General features: G+C 39.4%; 1 protein-coding gene across 2 annotated transcripts in view; it reads right to left on the bottom strand.

Moving 5' to 3' along the window:
• slc39a11 (solute carrier family 39, member 11) overlaps positions 1-18,148 on the bottom strand; it is a 126,108-nt gene that overhangs the window by 48,144 nt on the left and 59,816 nt on the right. Inside the window, exon 5 of one of the 2 annotated variants that reach the window (XM_083993634.1) lies at positions 2,738-2,879. In XM_083993634.1, the coding sequence (XP_083849760.1) occupies positions 2,738-2,879 (142 nt within the window). The remainder of the gene's footprint in view (positions 1-2,737; positions 2,880-18,148) is intronic. The other variant, XM_083993635.1, reaches the window with a different exon arrangement.

Here is an 18,148-nt window from a genome sequence, read left to right on the forward strand (position 1 = left end):
GCAGAAATTGGAAGACAACTGCATTCGATCTAGAAGCAGGTCAAGTAAGCCCAGTTACGTACCCATTTACACCTGGCATTAACCTGCTTTTCAGTGATCGGATTGCAATCGGAACGCACTTGACCACATAAAAGTGTGATCCGATCAACCAAACATTGTGACCACACTGAACACAAGTGTAAACAGAAATGCGTCCTGTATCCGCATACAACTACGTGTACGAAAATACTTTTTCCTTTTTAATTTACCCACGCGAATATGTGATTGGATCTCAATCAGATCTCAATGTGGACACTGGAGACGCATAAAGCCAGATGTAAATGCTCGGTATACAATCTGGATACAGTCTGGATACGAGACGCATGTTAAAGCAGAAGTAAGCGGAATGTTTGTGTTAATGAGTCTTAAATAGTTATATCTTCCGACAGCAATCACTTACACAGAGTGTTTGGTCCGAAACACGGGTCTGTCAGTCACTCTGCTCTGCTGTAAGCCGAGGAGAAAACTTTCCTTGTATCCTTCAACCTTTATCCAATGAGGAGAGAGAACGGCATAAAGGGGCGGTCCTCTCTGTGTGTGCAGCCAAGGGATGCGCGTGAATGTGGTGACGTAGGGACGAGGGCGGGGACTGCTAACTCCATCGGCTGACAAGAAGTTAGCCAAAACGACCAGATCGCTTACTTCTGCTTTAATGGCAGGTGTAAACAGGATGATAGAGTTATTGTCATTGTTCAGTCCTGTTGTAATGGGTTCAATTATGTTCGCAGTTGGATTTTGGACCTCAGAACTTGGAATGACATCACCTCCCGAAAAATGGACGATTAATATAAAAAAAATATAAAAATTTCATACTGTACTTGTAAAGGTTACATTTCAATGCAAACCCAAACAAACAGGCAAACTGTTAGCCACTGCTAGCCTTTGTCAGCAGTACTATTTTGTTAACAACACTCTGTGGTTTGTACACATACAAACAGTGTAGGGAAATGTCCAGGGATAAGAAATGAACGGTGCTATGTATATGGCTGAATTTGAAGTGAAACAATTTTGAGAGAAATAAACAGTAAAACTGCATTGGGTGTTCACTACTGTTGACCTTACAGTCTATGCTGTTGACGCGAGTAGCAGCCATCTTGAATTCTTATATCGAGGCTTTGGGTGACAGAGACTGTTGACCTCAGTATTTTTTTTAGGTCCTGGTTACAGCCCTGGTTTTGGTTTTGGTGTTGATCAACCATGTTATTTTAAATGATTATGCCACTATGTAGCATTGTACAGTAGTTTGTAACATTGTTGGACTCATATCTGGCCAGACTTCATTGTGCTGCACCGACGATGAAGTCAGATTGCTGACAGCTATGAAAATCGGCTGAGATGTTCTAGTAGCTAATCAAGCCTGTAGTCATGAGCAGATGAGGAGCAGACACCAGAGGCTTGGTCTGCTCAGTCATTGTCATGCCTCCACACTGGCAGCCAGAGCCAGAGGCACAGTGTTTTCTGGTTGCTGGCCCCATTCTAATTTATGGTAAGGAGAGTTCTCTCCTCATATTTCATTTGATCTTATTTTATGGTGTAAGAACAAAGCTGACTAACCCCAGTACAGGTGGGATTTTAGCATGAATTTACATCTACATTATTGTTAAACTTTATTATTAAAATCTTCTTATTGTAAATGGCCCTGTGAGCCATCCTATAACATGGTATAAGAGGGGAGGTGTACTGAGCTTGTGCTCTGTGTACTCTGTGTGTTTTGCAGCTCCTCATTAAAAGTCAGTCAAACGTAGCAAACACTCCCTGGGGGAATATTCAGATAAAATACACTCTTTTTCATCTGGTTGTGAACTTACAGTCTAAACTAATATCTCTCAGAGTCTGTTATTTTTTCACGAGCTCTCTGCGACTCCAGAGAAGATATTAAACAGATAAGGCCTGTAAAAGGGCAGCATATCTTGTTGTCAGTCAGCAGAATTTGATTTCCCCATGTAGGACCCTGTAGCTCTGTAGAAAGACTGTCCAACTGATAAATTACCAGGGACTTCACGTTTACAGCTCTTGGTTGGTTTGTAAAAAGCCAGCGTGAACATGAACTGAGCGTGAGTTAAAAGCACCCTTGGATTAAATCTGCTTGCTGAGAGTCAGCAGGTTAACAGTTTGAGTGCACACTCAACATAACAAATGAACAACATTGTATTGTATCTAAAATGTTACTAGCTGACAAAGCAAGGGAACAACACTGAGCAACAATTACAGTCACTAACTGTGTATTCTCTGTCAAGGTCTTTGTAAATTCATGGTTTCACTTTGTTTTTCTGCATTCATTTGTTTAATTTCAACTCTATGGTACTCTATTTTGTGTGATGACTGGGTAAAGGTTAGTGCCCACAAACCCACTACGAATCATTTTTAAAGAGCAATCACCATTCAAAGACAGAGGAGCACCTCATGAATCTATTAGGATTATAGCGGAACAGATGAGGCAGATGGAGAAAAGGAAAAAAAAACAGAAAAAGCAGGACAGTGAATTTCCAGGAGAAAAGAAGCCAACAGAGAAGCTCCAGGTTTCCAGTGGCAGTCGAAGCAGCCGTCACTTTTCATATATGTTGAGTTTGCATCAGTGCTTCAGCTTTCTTGCGGCTGCTACCTGATGTTCCCAATGGTGCAAAGAAGCAGTGATGGCTGTATGGTTTGGTAGTGACTTAATGGAACAGCTGATGTTGGTATATGAAGGGAGGCTTGCCTGAGAGAGGTCCAGCTCTACCTATCCTGATGGTCATCTCATCAGAGTCCTGGTACTGGAACAGATGCTGCTCTTCTTTCTCTTTGGTCATCTTGGAGTCGGGGGGCAGGGCCAAGGCGATGTGGGGGTCGGCACCTACACCCTTTGGACAAAAGAAAAAGACAAACAGAGAAAGGGTGAATTGGGTGACAGTTGACAGCTGACAGTTGTTAATTGCTTGTATGCTGACAAATACTAATGAGACATGAGGCTTAACAGTCAACATTCATGTGGGCTCACTATCTGACAAGCTGCAGGTCATTGTTTCCTTGTTTTTAAATCGAATGTGTTTATGAATGTTTATGAAGCGTGGAAAAGCTCATGGATATACTAGAGTTAAATTATAAGGGCAGGCTTGCTTCCTGTATCACTCAAATAAGAGAAGTTTAGTTGACTCACAATATATTACACAGCTTTTGAGAGGAATTTAAATGCAAATGATGCCTCACTGAAAACCCTCAGTGGAGCTATGAATTACAGCTTCAAAATAAGTCATTATACAAAACTCTGCAGTAAAACACACAGCTAAAAACTAAAAAATCAACTCTGACTGATTGAAATTCTGAATGGAAATTAAACAGTAATGCACGAATGATGATGATCCCTCTAGTACCGTTTATTCTAGGGAGAGAACACACTCAGGGGAAAAAAGGTGACTGACACATGACATTAATCAGACCTCTGTCATCTCAATCAGGGCGCTCATTAATTTGGAGCAGCACTTAGGCCTACATTACATGACTGTGATAGGACATTAACATGGGAAACGAGGTCAGTGAAGTAACTTTTAGCAAAGTGAATCATATAAACATAGCCGGTGTTTGACTATGTTAATTACTCTGGAAGCACAAACAACTAAATAAGGACAACATTCTTTTGAAACTAACTAGAGACAAACTAAGACTAACTGAATGAGACACTTTGACAGCCCAGAGAGATCACTTTGCATAAATAATGGAAGCACCCTAATTTGCTTGCTTTGCTTGCAGTAGCTTCACTGCCTAATTTCCTGGTATCTGCTTGATGATTTAGTGCACTGCATAATGCCATTAAAGTACATTTCAGAATAAATATCAGACTTTAACAGGGAATGCATTTAAAAATGATAAATAAATAAATAAAAACATCACATTAGGTGATTTCATTTCAGTCAGTATGTCTGAGATCAACAAAACACACAAGAATGAACGCTGAGCGTGACAATGTGGGCTTAGTTGAGTGGTACTTTTAAAAAGGTGAGAGAAAATGGAGAGCTCAGGTATTTTCATTATCAAACCATTTCATGAGTTAGGTCTTTAAGTGAGGGCTTATAAAACTGCATGGATATTTACAAGGACATATAAACACTTCAGTAACAATCGATTAACTTAGGTTTCATTGGATATATCATGAAAGTGTTACTCATTTTATATATAATAAGAAGAGTTATAATAATTGATTTTTATTATTTATTATTTTTATTGAAGAGGCAATGGTAAAATTAAACCATGCTGTATCCTACTTGTGCAACTCAACTGCGACATAGAAGTTTTCACTCTCTTTAGAAGCCTTACAAGTTTCCCTTCAACTCAAATTTTAAGCAAATTCATGCTGCAGCTCAGGAGGTGCAGCACGTCAACCACTAATGGAAAGGATGGTGGTTTTGTGTGATTGCTGGTAAGATGCTGAACCGCAGATTGCTGCCACTTCATAAACAGAAAGTGAGTGTTTGTATGGCAGAAAATGCAAGATATATGTGTACAAAAAAAATTGTGGTGTATGACTTGTGAATGTGTGGAGCATAAAGCACTTTGAGTGTTTGAAAAGTGCTATATAAGCGCAGGCCATTTACCTTTCAATCAATTCAAACTGTTGAGGCATCCAGCCAAATGTTGCACAGTCTCTTTTTCTTCCACAGGTCTTTTTTATTTCTCGTTGATCAGTGTCAGAAGTGACATTAAATCTACTTTAAGTGTTAACAAAAACTGTGACATCCTCCAAGGGACGAGACAATTTTTTTTTTTCAAAAGATATTGCACAAACATGTCATGGCTTTTATGAAATACAGATGAAAAGATGAAAATTAAAAATAAAATGAATGGACTTCTAATAAGGATGAGAAGTTACGCTGAAAACAACAACAACAAAAAAAGGGTTATGCTATGCCATGGAGATATTTCCCTCTGTGGGCCCTCTCCTTTTCAGCTCTCTTTCATTTCAGCCCTTTTTTTTCTCACTCTTGTTCTTTGGTTATTACTTATGCCTGAGGCAATGAGGCATGTGAGAAGGATGCAGCACAGAACGCCATGATAAAAAAAAAGAAAAAAAAGAATGAAAGAAAGAAAAAAAGAGGAAGTTTGCTCAGGACTAAACTAATGAGTGAGGTGGTGCATGACATTTGGTGATGTTGTGATGTCATTGTTCGGCTGTAAACACTAAATGCAGCCTGACCACCAGACACAGATGTCTGCTCTGAGAGTGAATTCATCATTTCATCCAAGCAAACAGAGTTTTACACATTCAAGCAGTGTTTTAAACTCTACCTGTATTTTACAGATTGTTGCTTGAGAAGATGAGATCATAGCTCATGTATTTTTATAGCCAATCGTCAATGAGGAGGTAGCTCAGGCGTTAAAAGGAGGGAACCTGCTGGAGCTGAGCTCCATCTTCCTCACTATCATGTCTTCATATCACAGTATATATATATTGTATTTTTTACATTTCCCATTAAAAATGGTAGCATTTTTAGGTCTCAATGAGTGGTTCTCCAGAAAGAGACCTATTCGAGGTGATCTTTTCCCATCCTGAGTGACAGGTGGGCGCCATCACAGTTCACTGGCTGTCTGCTTGGCATCACCTCAGCTCATTCAGGTTTCTTACTGTGACCTCTTGTCTGTGTTTGTGCCTTTTGCTGATGAGGTTCATGCTCCTGCTTTTTGTACAGTTCTAGCACTAAGAAGCAGGTATCTGTGTCTGCACTCATCATGCCTGGCTTGTTATTTTATCTTATTAACTATCTAATTAGCCAGCAAATGAATTAGCTTTGGGTTAGGATTAATTAGTAAGATGCCCTGCGATGCTAACTGGAGTGTATGCTTACCACTGTTATTAAATGCACCAAAGTTGTAGCTCCACCTCAACTTTTTGCATTTGTTAGATTTTTGGAGGCTTGACTGTCATTATTATAAAAAAAATCCTCCATTAGATCTGACCTGGACTCCAGTAGGTGGTGCAGACCATGGAAAACTAATTTAAAAATTCACTACAAGATAGAGCAACATTGTGCACCATTGAGATTTTCAGACGGTCATGGGAAAGGTGAGAAATATCCGCATTCTGTCACATTGCCATTTATTCCCATGAGCTCAGAGAAGTGTAGTGGCACTGGCTCTCTCTTCTCTCTCATTGTGTGAATACAGGCATTGATGCTCTGTCTGCCTGTTCCACTGAAACCTGATGATTGCTAATAACAGGCTTTTGGATTGGAGAGCCTACAGTATGCAAAATCATAGATCCACCTCAATACTCAAAACTTAAATTAGCATGATTTCACATTTTTAGTTAACATCATATCAGGTTGTATAATTTGTTATTATTCTGTGCACACAGGACAAAGTCTGAAAATTGAGCTAGAATTATCCTTGATTGTAGCAGCTATAGTGACACTAAAATAATAGTTATCAATAGATGGACTATTAGCCTGCAACCTTAAAGCTGTATAATACTGTATAATGAATATAAGTTCAAATATGAAATAACCCTTATCTAATAATCATTTCATATTTTGATCTAAGAAGTTATTAGCTGTTCTTTCATCCTTGAACGTTCTGGCACGAATCATGACTAGTGCAGGTTTTTGACTCATAGTCCAAGAGGTTAGATGGTGTCAAAATGTAGGAAATATGTTCAAATTTACTTTTTTTTTTTTGCCTAGTAATCCGTATGGTTTTTTGTACTGTATGTTTACTCCTATATTTCATAACATAACCAGGCACTTGCTCTTTTAGTGGAAGGGTGATCACTATTTTGGTCATGGAAAATTCATTATTTTATATATGTTAATTTTTATCTTTGTATGTGTCTTTTTAACCTTTGCTGCTAGTACTTGTACTTATGTGTGGTTGTAGGAATGTGTATTATTATTGTGTTGGGTATGTCTGTGGTATGTAGGGATGTGTGGATCGTTGTATTGCACCTGCACTTGATGTCCTTCCGCAACGAAGTTCCTAACGGAATAATAAACTACTTTTGAATTGAATTGAATTGAATTGAATTAAGTCGCAACAGGAAACAACTAAAAACATTTTGGTCGACTTAATTTGAAATTCTGTTACTGTTACTGATAAAATAAGATGTATCTGTGATCTATGCGTATGCGTATGTGTGTGTGTCTGTGTGTGTGTCTGGCGTAATACGAGGCTTGATACACCATTGCGGCAATGTTATTAACCCACAGTGGCCTCCTGTGATGGCCCATGATACAATCTCATCAGCAGGTCCAAGCTCAACATTAAAACACTTCCAGTAGCAGTCGGGCTCTGTTGATGACTGGAAGACCCCCCCCTCTTTCTCTTTCATCTATAATTGTTCTGTCAGATGGGAAACATTTGATCACCTACTTCAAAACATACAGGTGCGATTGGCATGCTACTGAGCAAACAGTGTTTGATGGCATCACTTGAAATGATTGGAGGCCACGTCAGCTATTTATGATTAATATCAAGAGAAGAGCTGCTCATTACTCACCTCATACCATCCCTACTGAAAAAACATGTCACACAGAGCAATACAAAATATTTTTGCAATGCTGCTCACTTTTAAATCGGTAGCCCAATTCTAATTTTTGATGGGAACATTAGTCAGAGTTTCTATACAATGCAGTGCTCCCATTTGATTGGCTGATTGGACAATGGCATGAAGAACACTTACTGTATGTGTAAAGTTCTCAGTGAGCAGATTCTAAAGTGACTAAAGAGTGAGTTAGTAAGTCCCCTTTGTGCAATCCTCTTCATATTTCCACCACAGTCAGATGAAGATCAAGCAAATTAACTGAATCCACATGCATGAAGAAACAACAAAGAGTCATGCTGCTGTTCTTTTTTGTGTTTTCTGCGATGCCACAGTGATGTTTAAGTGGTTGTAATAAGGGAACGTAAATGCCAACAAAAGCAGGGGTGTGAAATGTTTTCAAGTAGATAATAAATGTTTGATGCTAATTTATTTCTGCTTTAGGGGTGTAACCGCAATTAGAAAACAAAGTTGAATTTCCTTCCCTCACCCTCCTTTCTTCTGTTATTGCCGCTTCCTACTTCTCGTTCATTATCTAGCTCCCTCTTTCTTTCATTTGTGTTTTGCTCTCATTTGCATGCTTTCTCTCTGTTTATCTCCGCAGCAAACAATATAATTAGATATTTAACATTAATAAATAACAAGAAATGTTTACTTCTCAAGCCATTACTGATACCAGAGCCACCTAGGATATTAATTTTATTAATGAAGCTGTTGTATCAGCTGTGGGTTCTTTGGCCGATTAGTTACCAGTCAGCAGGAGCTAAATTGAGCCGCTGGTCCTTCTGGTAGAAACAAGAGTTCTTCAAAGAGTTCTCTGACCACTGAGAAGAACAAAGTTCAGGTGGCTGACCAACACAATGCTTCATTAATAATTCATTTAATAATTAATTAAATTATACACACACTTTTGTAAAACAGTCATCAACACAGAAGAGAGTACATGTTACATATATGTACTATCAACAATTACTGTAGATATTTTACAATAAAAGTGTTTTAATTATTAATTGTCAATGTTAACCCAATGTATTATGAAATTATAAAGTTTATAATAAAGTAATATTTACACAAAGCCAGCATATCTATCTATTATTACATACTGTATACGATACAAAAAAACTCTCATTCTTTTAAGGTGCATTTTGAACAAATACCTTCTGAACATAAAGTGTCATTACAATCATACAATGTGATTGGCTTAGCTTTTTGCACGACCTTTTTCTGGCTTCATTCACTTCTAGATTAATTTTTCATTGTAAGAGTGAGTTTTTATTCCTCTAAAATTCACAATTGTGTTCTTTTGGTTATCTAAAACGGCATGGTTAACCATATTTCTAACAATGCAGTAATATCTGTCTTATCAGATGCAGGCCATATTTGTATTCAGAAAGAGAAACAAGAATGTGAGAAATAAACAAACCTCCCCCTTGACCTCTCAGATTATTATAAGAAACCACAAACTCTTGTACCAGATCGCGGTTTTGGACACAGTCCCAGCTAGAGATTGTGGCAGTGGAGACTCACTGGCTCAGAATCAATGCATTTTCATTGGCAGCGCTCTAAACAAATACAACTTGTTTATTTGTCTAACTTGGGCTGATTTTATCTCGCCTTAGATGAGTTAAATTGGCACTCCTGCTAAAGATACAATGTCAAATTTTGACTGTGTGACAAAGATTGAAAACACTGTGCTGCTTGTTAAAGGAAAATCTATGATAGAGCTGAATAAAACATTTATAAACACACATGTAACTGTACATTTATTTTACTGTGGTTTTCTATATTATTGCCGGCTAAGAGCTACTGTTGTCAATACTGATGTTCATGTACGGTAGGAGGACTCCATATGAAAGTATCCCAGCTATCTGATGTTGATGTGATTCATTCTGTGTGAAGGCTGCAGCGGCACACACGTCTCAGACGACTTGTCACACAGTTTGATGAGGAGTTAAGAAAAAAAAAGTAAAAAGAAGCAACTGCCCTATTTCCATCAAACAAACAGTCACACTGTCACACTGTGTACACATTCACACACACACACACACACACACACACACACACACACACACACACACACACACACACACACACACACACACACACACACTGGTACTCTCTTGATGGTTTCTGTGCTCTGATATACAGTAGACACGCCAGCTATCTCCACTATCTTCACACTTCAAACTACTGACCCGGCTCATTCTGTTTGAACATGGAAACAAAGTTTTTCAAGTACAGCTGAACTCATCTGCTGCCCACACATCAATCCCCCCAAAAATCAGAGAGAAAAACAGATTGTTTTTTCTGCGAGAGATTTTACAAGCAGCAAAGGAAAGAAACCTCATCCTTGTACTTGTTCTTATAATGTATGTGTCCAGGAAGCAGTGGGACACTAAATGTGTTGAAGCATTCAACTAGTGTTTCGTGGTTCAAGCATTGCCAGTTCAGGGAGTCCGTCTGAAATAGATAAGACAAGAAAATAGAAAAGGAAGAAAGAAATAGAAAGAAAGCCTATAATTAGGATTTATCGGTGCAAATGGATGGGAAAGATATGTAAGTATATTAAGAGCCATGAGTGGAATTCACTCTTCATGTCATCTGCCAGTACTACACTAAATTATGAGTGCTATTGTAGTCCTGAGCTGGTCCCACTCTGCTGTGCCTCCACATACACTCCATTGTGTAGCAAATCTGTGGCTGAACATACCACACAAAAACAGCGTTTTCATTTCTTGAGCAATTTCTAACAACAGCATATTTGCGATTTCACTTTTCAAGATTTCTATCTTCAGTACGAACCAGTGGAGTTAGAACTGAGTGATCCAGACAGATGGTGGTAGTGGGAAAGTATAGAGAGATGGTCTAACACGTTGGTTTTAGCCTCGACATGGGATTTGTTGGCAGTACCAAAAGTACAGACTGATACCAGCCTCAGTCTTATTCTCAGCTTCACCAGGCAGCAAGTGCAGGGTTTAAATGTTCAGTTTATATCCAAACTATAATACACAATTACCCAAGGAAATTACATCCACGTTTGGCAAACCAATATGCCACCTGCATGAATGTCACCCAGAAGTAGACTGGCAAAATCATTTGTTCACAGTGGCGTCGTACTGGCCCCGTTTTAAAACAAACCACAATGGAAGTTAGTGAGTTTAGCTCGGAGTCACCCATTCTGTCAGCTGTGACCTGTAAACAAAGAAGATGTGTCATCTGCCAGCAGCACCGGCTCCTCTGTAATGATGCAATTATCAAAAAAAGCACTTGCTTCCATCGGAGCTCTGCAGGTGCTTTGTAACAAAACATGACCAGCTGAAGTAGACCCAACAGCAGAGAAACTAACCACAGCCCACCATAGACAATTTGCCAAGTTGTATTTTTAGTAATCACCTGTTTTCATCATTGGACTTCCTATGTAGACATGAAGAATTGAAAGTTTGACATAGGATACTGTTAAAGAATTGAGATCAGAATCATTTGTAAACCCAGACATAGCTATTTAATTTGCTATGAGAGATAATTCACCACCTCATCACGTCTGGTTAGTTTCCTATTCAGGCTGCAGTTCAACAGTGATTTTATCTACAGCACATTTTTTAAAACTAACTTTTGTATCCGAGTAGGAGTGTCTAAAGTAAGCACTTTTCAGCTGACGGGGGTCAACAGGACTGTTATTATAGGAGCCCCTGACACCGTAATCACCACAGAAATGCAACTCTTCATTTACAAAGCTATTAAAATAAATGCACCATGTATCACACATGTATTAAGAGTAGCGCGCTATAATGCGTTGCTCTCCCTCACTTGCCTTTTTAACAAATTCATTTGCATCTAAATGTTGAACAGTGCTTTGTTTTCCCTAGTAAATTGCAGTCCGCTCTGTCATCCTCTTCACTGATGGACATTTTAGCCAATGGTGTTGACCGTAGAGGCTGGGCCGTTCAATGGCCTTTTTACCCTCGCTGAACAGCTGACATTTAGAAATAATCAAGGGGAGGGATACAATGCGACAGCAGGCCTTTTTCCATAACATCCCATTATACCTACGGTAACAGTTAACACATTAATATGCAAATATGTGACTCGAGCTGGAGCACACATAATGCTGATTTTTGTTTCAGGAAGCTGAAATAAAACTCTGCTCTAAAGCAAATCTGTGGCCAGTGATGTATCACCACATGTTTCACTCCGAAAATGATCACCCCTGGCAGCAAAAAATGGTTCAGTAAACCTGAAAATTGAGAAGCGAGCCCTTTCGGGACAGTTCAAACTATCATTAAGACAAACGCAGAGCAGTTAGTGACCAAGCGAGGGGAAAAGAGGATTCCTACAGCTCAGTGCTCCACTTACTCAGTGTATCTCCCCTGATAAATCTGAGGACAGCCAGACATAGTAAATGTAGAGTTACAGTAGATCTTCTGCTGATCAACAATCATCTATGTTCCTTATTTACAGTACCCCAGTCAGTGTTCATGCTTATGGAAGCACATTTCATTATGGTTTGGTGAAATTTTCCATGTTTTTTTATCCTAGTGAATTAAAGAGGAACTATGCAGGATTTTAGCTAAACTCTGTTACATATAAACAGCTTTGGTGTAATTGTGATGGATAAGAAATTACTTGTTACGAGAGAGAATGGCAGCGCTCTGCCTTTTACGTGCGTGTTACTTATTGCATCTCTTAGCTGAAAACCAACCTTGTAATGTCAGAGCTCCGGTGTCCCAGCTCTCGTCTCTGAGCACCGCAACACAAATGCAACACAACAAATCTCTTGTTTATGATAGATTAAACTACACAAACATACACGTAACATTGTATATGATATATAACATTACCGCTCTATTGATTGATTTCTCACCGGCTTCATTGGAAAACAAATGCACATGGCCGAGAGGAGGACGGTTAGCAAAACAGCGGAAAAGCGACCAGACCGGCATAGTTCCTCTTTAAAGCCCACACGTGACTGAAATCAATGGAAAACTCAAAAAAGCGAGGGATGAACACTAAGTGACTTCGATGAAAAGGTAGAGATGTGATTACTGATCAACACATATGCCCCCCTTCCACCCTAATTGATGTCGACGTGAAATTGTGTGTGTGTGTGTGTGTGTATATGAGTGTGTGCATGTGAGCTGACATCCTGCCAGATAAAATGATGTCTCTTGTTCTGCCACCATGCACTCAATTAATGAGCCATTAGTCTGGTGGCAGTATTATTTTGACATGAACAGCACCCAATACAGAGAGGCCCACACACACATCTGCATGTGTGTAATAAAGTGTGGATCCTGTTGACATCTTTGTTGGTGATAATCGCGATGATGAGGATGTCAAACTGACATCCTGTAAATTAAATGCACACATTCCCAAGAACTAAGGGAATAAAACAAAAAACCTTAGTCCATCATTGTGTCACATATGATACTCAAAGTATGGATTTTTATTATATATGTCTATTTTAGGAACTTTGTTTGTTCACTTTCTAGCTGATTGTTTGATAAAGTTTTACTTTAAAGTTTTACTTTTCTAAGGTGAAGTTTGATCATTACCTTTAGATAAACCAGTCTAGCTGTATCAAGTTTATTTTTTGTGCTCAGCTAAGCAAACTGGCTGACAAACAGTGGCTGAGTGTTTTTTTTTAAGATACTGATGAAACAAGGTTATGTCAGATCCCAGTACTCTATCTCCTGTACCGTACAGGCAGGTATCTGTAAATAGTTAAGTGATTGACACCCTCAAAGGTAAATATCTTGCTCACTAACACAGTATTACAGTGCTGACACCCACTGTTTCCAGTTCTTTCAAAGACCACTGGAAATCTGGAGATCAGTCTGTTCCTATTTGACAGGTACAAAAGGAAAATTATTTGTAGCTCCTACATATGAAGAAAGCAGTTTCTCAGTGAGTGACTGACGTCCTGTGGTGGACATAATAATGGCAGCAATCTACTGTGACAGCAATGCCTCAGGTCATTCAGTCCCCATATCAGGCCATGCACCGAAATAACCTTGAGTGCAATTTCAATCCATAATTTCCACAAAAATGATGTGATGCTGACGGTGAAGACCTGCCCAGAAATTACCTTTGCGTTGAAGCTAACACACTTTCATAAATGAAAGAATTGCCTTACATTACATTACTTCCAAGTTCCAAAACACATTTTAAGCTAAGAGGCTGAAAAAAGTTTTGCACAATAGCCTAAGTCTAGCAATGCTCACACTTTTGGTTTGGACAGGGCTGTGTGTTAAAATTGAGCCATATTCAGCTTTTTTTTGTGGCACAACCCTCACAATAATAATGTTGGTTGGAACATAGTCCAAACAGCAATTTACAGAGTAAACAAATCATGTGACTTTACTTTCTCTAACATTTTGTGGACCAGATTTTAATAACCTCGGGCCAGGGCAGTGCAATTACAGTATATATACACGTACCAAATGTAATTGGATTGTGCATTGTGAGCACAAATGAGAGTTATGATGCTACAGAGACACTCCCACAGAGACAAATCACTTTTAGTACTGCCCTGAATCACCTTGAATCTTGTTATAGCCTATCATTTACCAGTACTGAGGTTTAGATGTTGGAGACTTTTAACTTTTCTAAAAAGTTCAAATGAATGATTTATTTTCATCCATTGTGATTGCGAGTGTGAAGATAATTATTGTTAATCATCCACCCCCAAAGTTACAATGGGAGAAATGGGTAGTAGATTAATTCATTAATAACAGGAAAATGCCTTTTCGATTTTCTTTCCCTCATTTCCTTAGGATCTACTGTATGGATTATGAGCATCCACGCACAAAATACATGTTGTACAGCTAAAATGAGATTCCTAAAATACAACCTTGGCTAAAATATAAAAAAATAAAAAAATTTCTGTAAACCAGGAGTCATCTTCAGTCTCTTTCCTTCTGGTCAAAAGCAAAAACCTCTTGCTTATTTTGCATTTACTCAGCTTCACAAAGTGGCCACTGGTTTTTATCTGCTTTTATCAGCATTGGTGTGGACCTGATAATTTCCCCCTCTTTTCCTGCTTTAATGTTTTTCAGAGCACATACACCTTAAACATACATGTTATCTGCCCGGCAAGATGCTGTTAAACCATAAACACAGTGGCTACACTGCAGCGGGACTGACATAGTAATCATTGATCAATGCATCTCATCACAGAGGCTTGTCATGACACCTGTTTCACCATATTGCACAGAGGCTTCGCTGCATTTGTGTGCATCCATACCCTTAACATATGAACTGTGTACACTGCTCACACAAAATGGAATGAGGTACAAATCTGAGAGAAGTCTAAGAATGTATTTTTTGCAGACTATTATTGACAGAGTTTCTGAGGATGAAGGTTGATTACTTTGCACCTGCCAACAGGATTGGTATGCTGAAATGAGATATGGCCATTATCGAACTGAGAGGATGCCAAGCACATACCTGAGGGCTTGTGGAGAATTCACATCAACAACGATGGAAAAATAGTTTTCAATGTGTCTCACATTATTTAGACCAGAAGCTGCTATAAGGCATATGGTGAAAAATTGTAAAATAAATTAAATGGGAACTATGCAAGATCACTCACATTTCCCCTGTTTTGTAAAACCTCCTCCTGGCCATGTGCATTTGTTTTCAACAAAGCTAGCGAGAAAGTAATCTGTGGAGCAGTGGATAACGTTATATACAGTATAATATACACATTACAATGTGTATATTTGTGTAGTCGTATCTGTCATAAACAAGAGATTACGAGTTACAGGGCTTGTGTCATGGTGCTGCTGTGATAAGACCTGGGACACCAGGTCGGAGGCTCTGATCTTGCAAGGTTGTTTTTTGGCCAAGAGACACTAGGATGAAAGCAGAGAACCATCACAATTACTCCGAAGCTGTTTAATTAAGGTAAAAATGTAGTTAAAGCTATGGTCTACGGATTGAAAGACGAGAAAGATTTGAAAAAAGCATCCTCCCCACACACACATCTCCCCTCCGAGCTCGTATGGCCCTCCCCTCTGAGCCTCCTAACGACACACCCTCTCCTGCACAGCAGTGCAACAAGCCTGCCAGCAGAAATGCAGAGTAACAATGTCGGATTCACAAGACACAACCTGTTCAACAAAAACTCCACTGTATCAGCATCGCTTCTCAGGCTCATATCTTGGCAGAGCCTTTTCTCCATCGGTCAAATGATGACCCAATGTTTACTTTCGTTTTGTCGCATATTTGTCCTCTCTGTCTTTTCAAGCCCCACTTCTGTACGTAGTTTTTCGACCTTAAAATAATGTTTTGAAACTTATTGAAGTAGTAGAAAAATGGCTAATAGGATGACTGGTGCTGTCACTGCAGCCTGAACGGGGTCGCGTCGGTGAAACTGTTGCACACTGCAGCTCCGCTGAGCTCCAGAGCCCGAGTCTCCCTGCTCCTCTCAACCACACACCAGTGCCCTGTGCTGGGCCATGCAGCCAACCAGTCTCCCTTGAGCTCTGGAGCTTAACCATAGCTTTAAGGTAAAAATCTTGCACAGTCCCTCTTTAACATTACATAAACTAGGGAATGAAGACAGATACAGACACATTCGCTACATGGTTCTGTCTGAATTTTGCAGTGTCATCCATTGTTCTCATTGGGCCTTAGATTTGTTTTTGTCTGTGACAAGAACAAATGTGGTTTGTGCTCTTTCTGTTCGCGTTAGTATCAAACTTTGGCCACTTTAGGAAAAATACCTCGGTGAAGCAGAAGCAGAAACAGGCAATAGATCATAAGACTAAAAGTCAGGGGGGATTTTGAAACACCCAAAACGTTTCAGAAAGCTCAGAGCCAAGTTTCACAGCACTGCAGCCGAGCCAGTTTTTTTTAAAGGGATAGTTCAACATTTTGGCAAATTGGCCCATTGCCATAATCGCTATAGTCATAGCAGTAGGTTCGTTACCTTTATTTGTCGGTGTAAGCTATTTTTAGAACGGAGGAGCGGAGCGGCAGGCTGTTCAGAGCTACACTATGGAGGCTAATGGAATTTCTTGGTTTCCCTCATCAAACTCATCAAATACAAAATCCCAAAACTCCAAAACGCTTTCGTGGACAAGTTGTGACCTGCACAATCACCACGCTATGAGATAATAATGGAACGTTACGAAACGGAGCCGTTTTCGAGGTAAATACAGAGTCTGCTTGCTGAAAAACTGTCCCTGAACGCAACGCGCATCAGCGGTTTTGCATGAATTTACCTCTAAAACAGCTCTGTCTCGTAACGTTCTATTATTATCTCATAGCGTGGTGATTGTGCAGCTCACAACTTGTCCACGAAAGCGTTTTGGAGTTTTGGGATTTTGTATTTGATGAGTTTGATGAGGGAAACCAAGAAATTCCATTAGCCTCCATAGTGTAGCTCTGAACAGCCTGCCGCTCCGCTCCTCCATTCTAAAAATAGCTTACACCGACAAATAAAGGTAACGAACCTACTGCTATGACTATAGGGATTATGGCAATGGGCCAATTTGCCAAAATGTTGAACTATCCCTTTAAGTTTATTTTTTTAAATGACTTGGATATTTTTGGTGCCAGGTTTTATAGACACAGACATTGCAGTAAAATGAACATTTTGTTATGTAGAGTTAAAGGAACAAGCCCTGAAGAGCAAACCTGCAGAGACTAGCAGAGAAAAAACACTGAGGGTCAGGATGTTACCTTAAAAATGTGCTGTGTTACAACACTCTTTGATCTGCCACTAAAACCTTTTCTGCTAGACACAGAAATCAAAGGACCTACGGGCTATTAACAAACACAAAGTAAACAAACCAAACACACATCAGGAATCAGGTCATTAAGGGTAATTAATAGAATATATATATGAAGACAAGTCTTAGGGGCCCAGTACCCAACCCACTAAAGTTCCTATCTGTTCCTTATAAACATGCCCTTTTATCTCCAGTACGTGTCATGTTTTCCAAACAGGGAGAGACATGTATGTGTGTTTCCAGGGGATCCTACATATTTTCCCCTCATTGTAAGCAGTTTGTTGATGCTTTTGCTGAATATGTGCCCAAGTTTGATGGAAGAACTTGGCTGAGGGTCACGTTCCTCATTCATCACAAACAAAAAAAGAGAAAAAACACTCTGAGAGTGTTCAGAAAGAAGTTCAAGTGGCTGTGAACCACAGAGTTGAAGGTGGACAGTTGGCGTGGCCAGAAAAAAAGATGCTGAAGTGGGTATCAAGGGGCCATTACTGGCTGTTATAGTTGTCAGAGTGTGGCGCTGAGTTATGGTTCTTCAACTTCTTAAGTTTGTTTCAATAAAAACATCAGTTGTTTACCTTTTTCCATCATGCCATAAGATGGACTACCCGATCTGCGATCTGAACATTTTTTCCAGGATCATCAACACTACCTTTACAAGCAAAGATCACATTTGGCGATCCGGACATAGGAAGCCAAAAGGAAGCCACCATTACCAAAATAAAACACACTATATCTAAATCTGACCTCTCCACAGCATCAAGTCACATGCAGCCCCAGAGGAGTATTTCCAAACAGAGACAGATAAAAGCACAGTGATGCATGTCTCTTACCAATGAAAAGAGTCCAAGAAAAAAGAAAGCTCAAGATA

Source organism: Trachurus trachurus, assembly GCF_905171665.1.
Source record: "Trachurus trachurus genome assembly, chromosome: 19".
Classification (NCBI taxonomy): domain Eukaryota; kingdom Metazoa; phylum Chordata; class Actinopteri; order Carangiformes; family Carangidae; genus Trachurus; species Trachurus trachurus.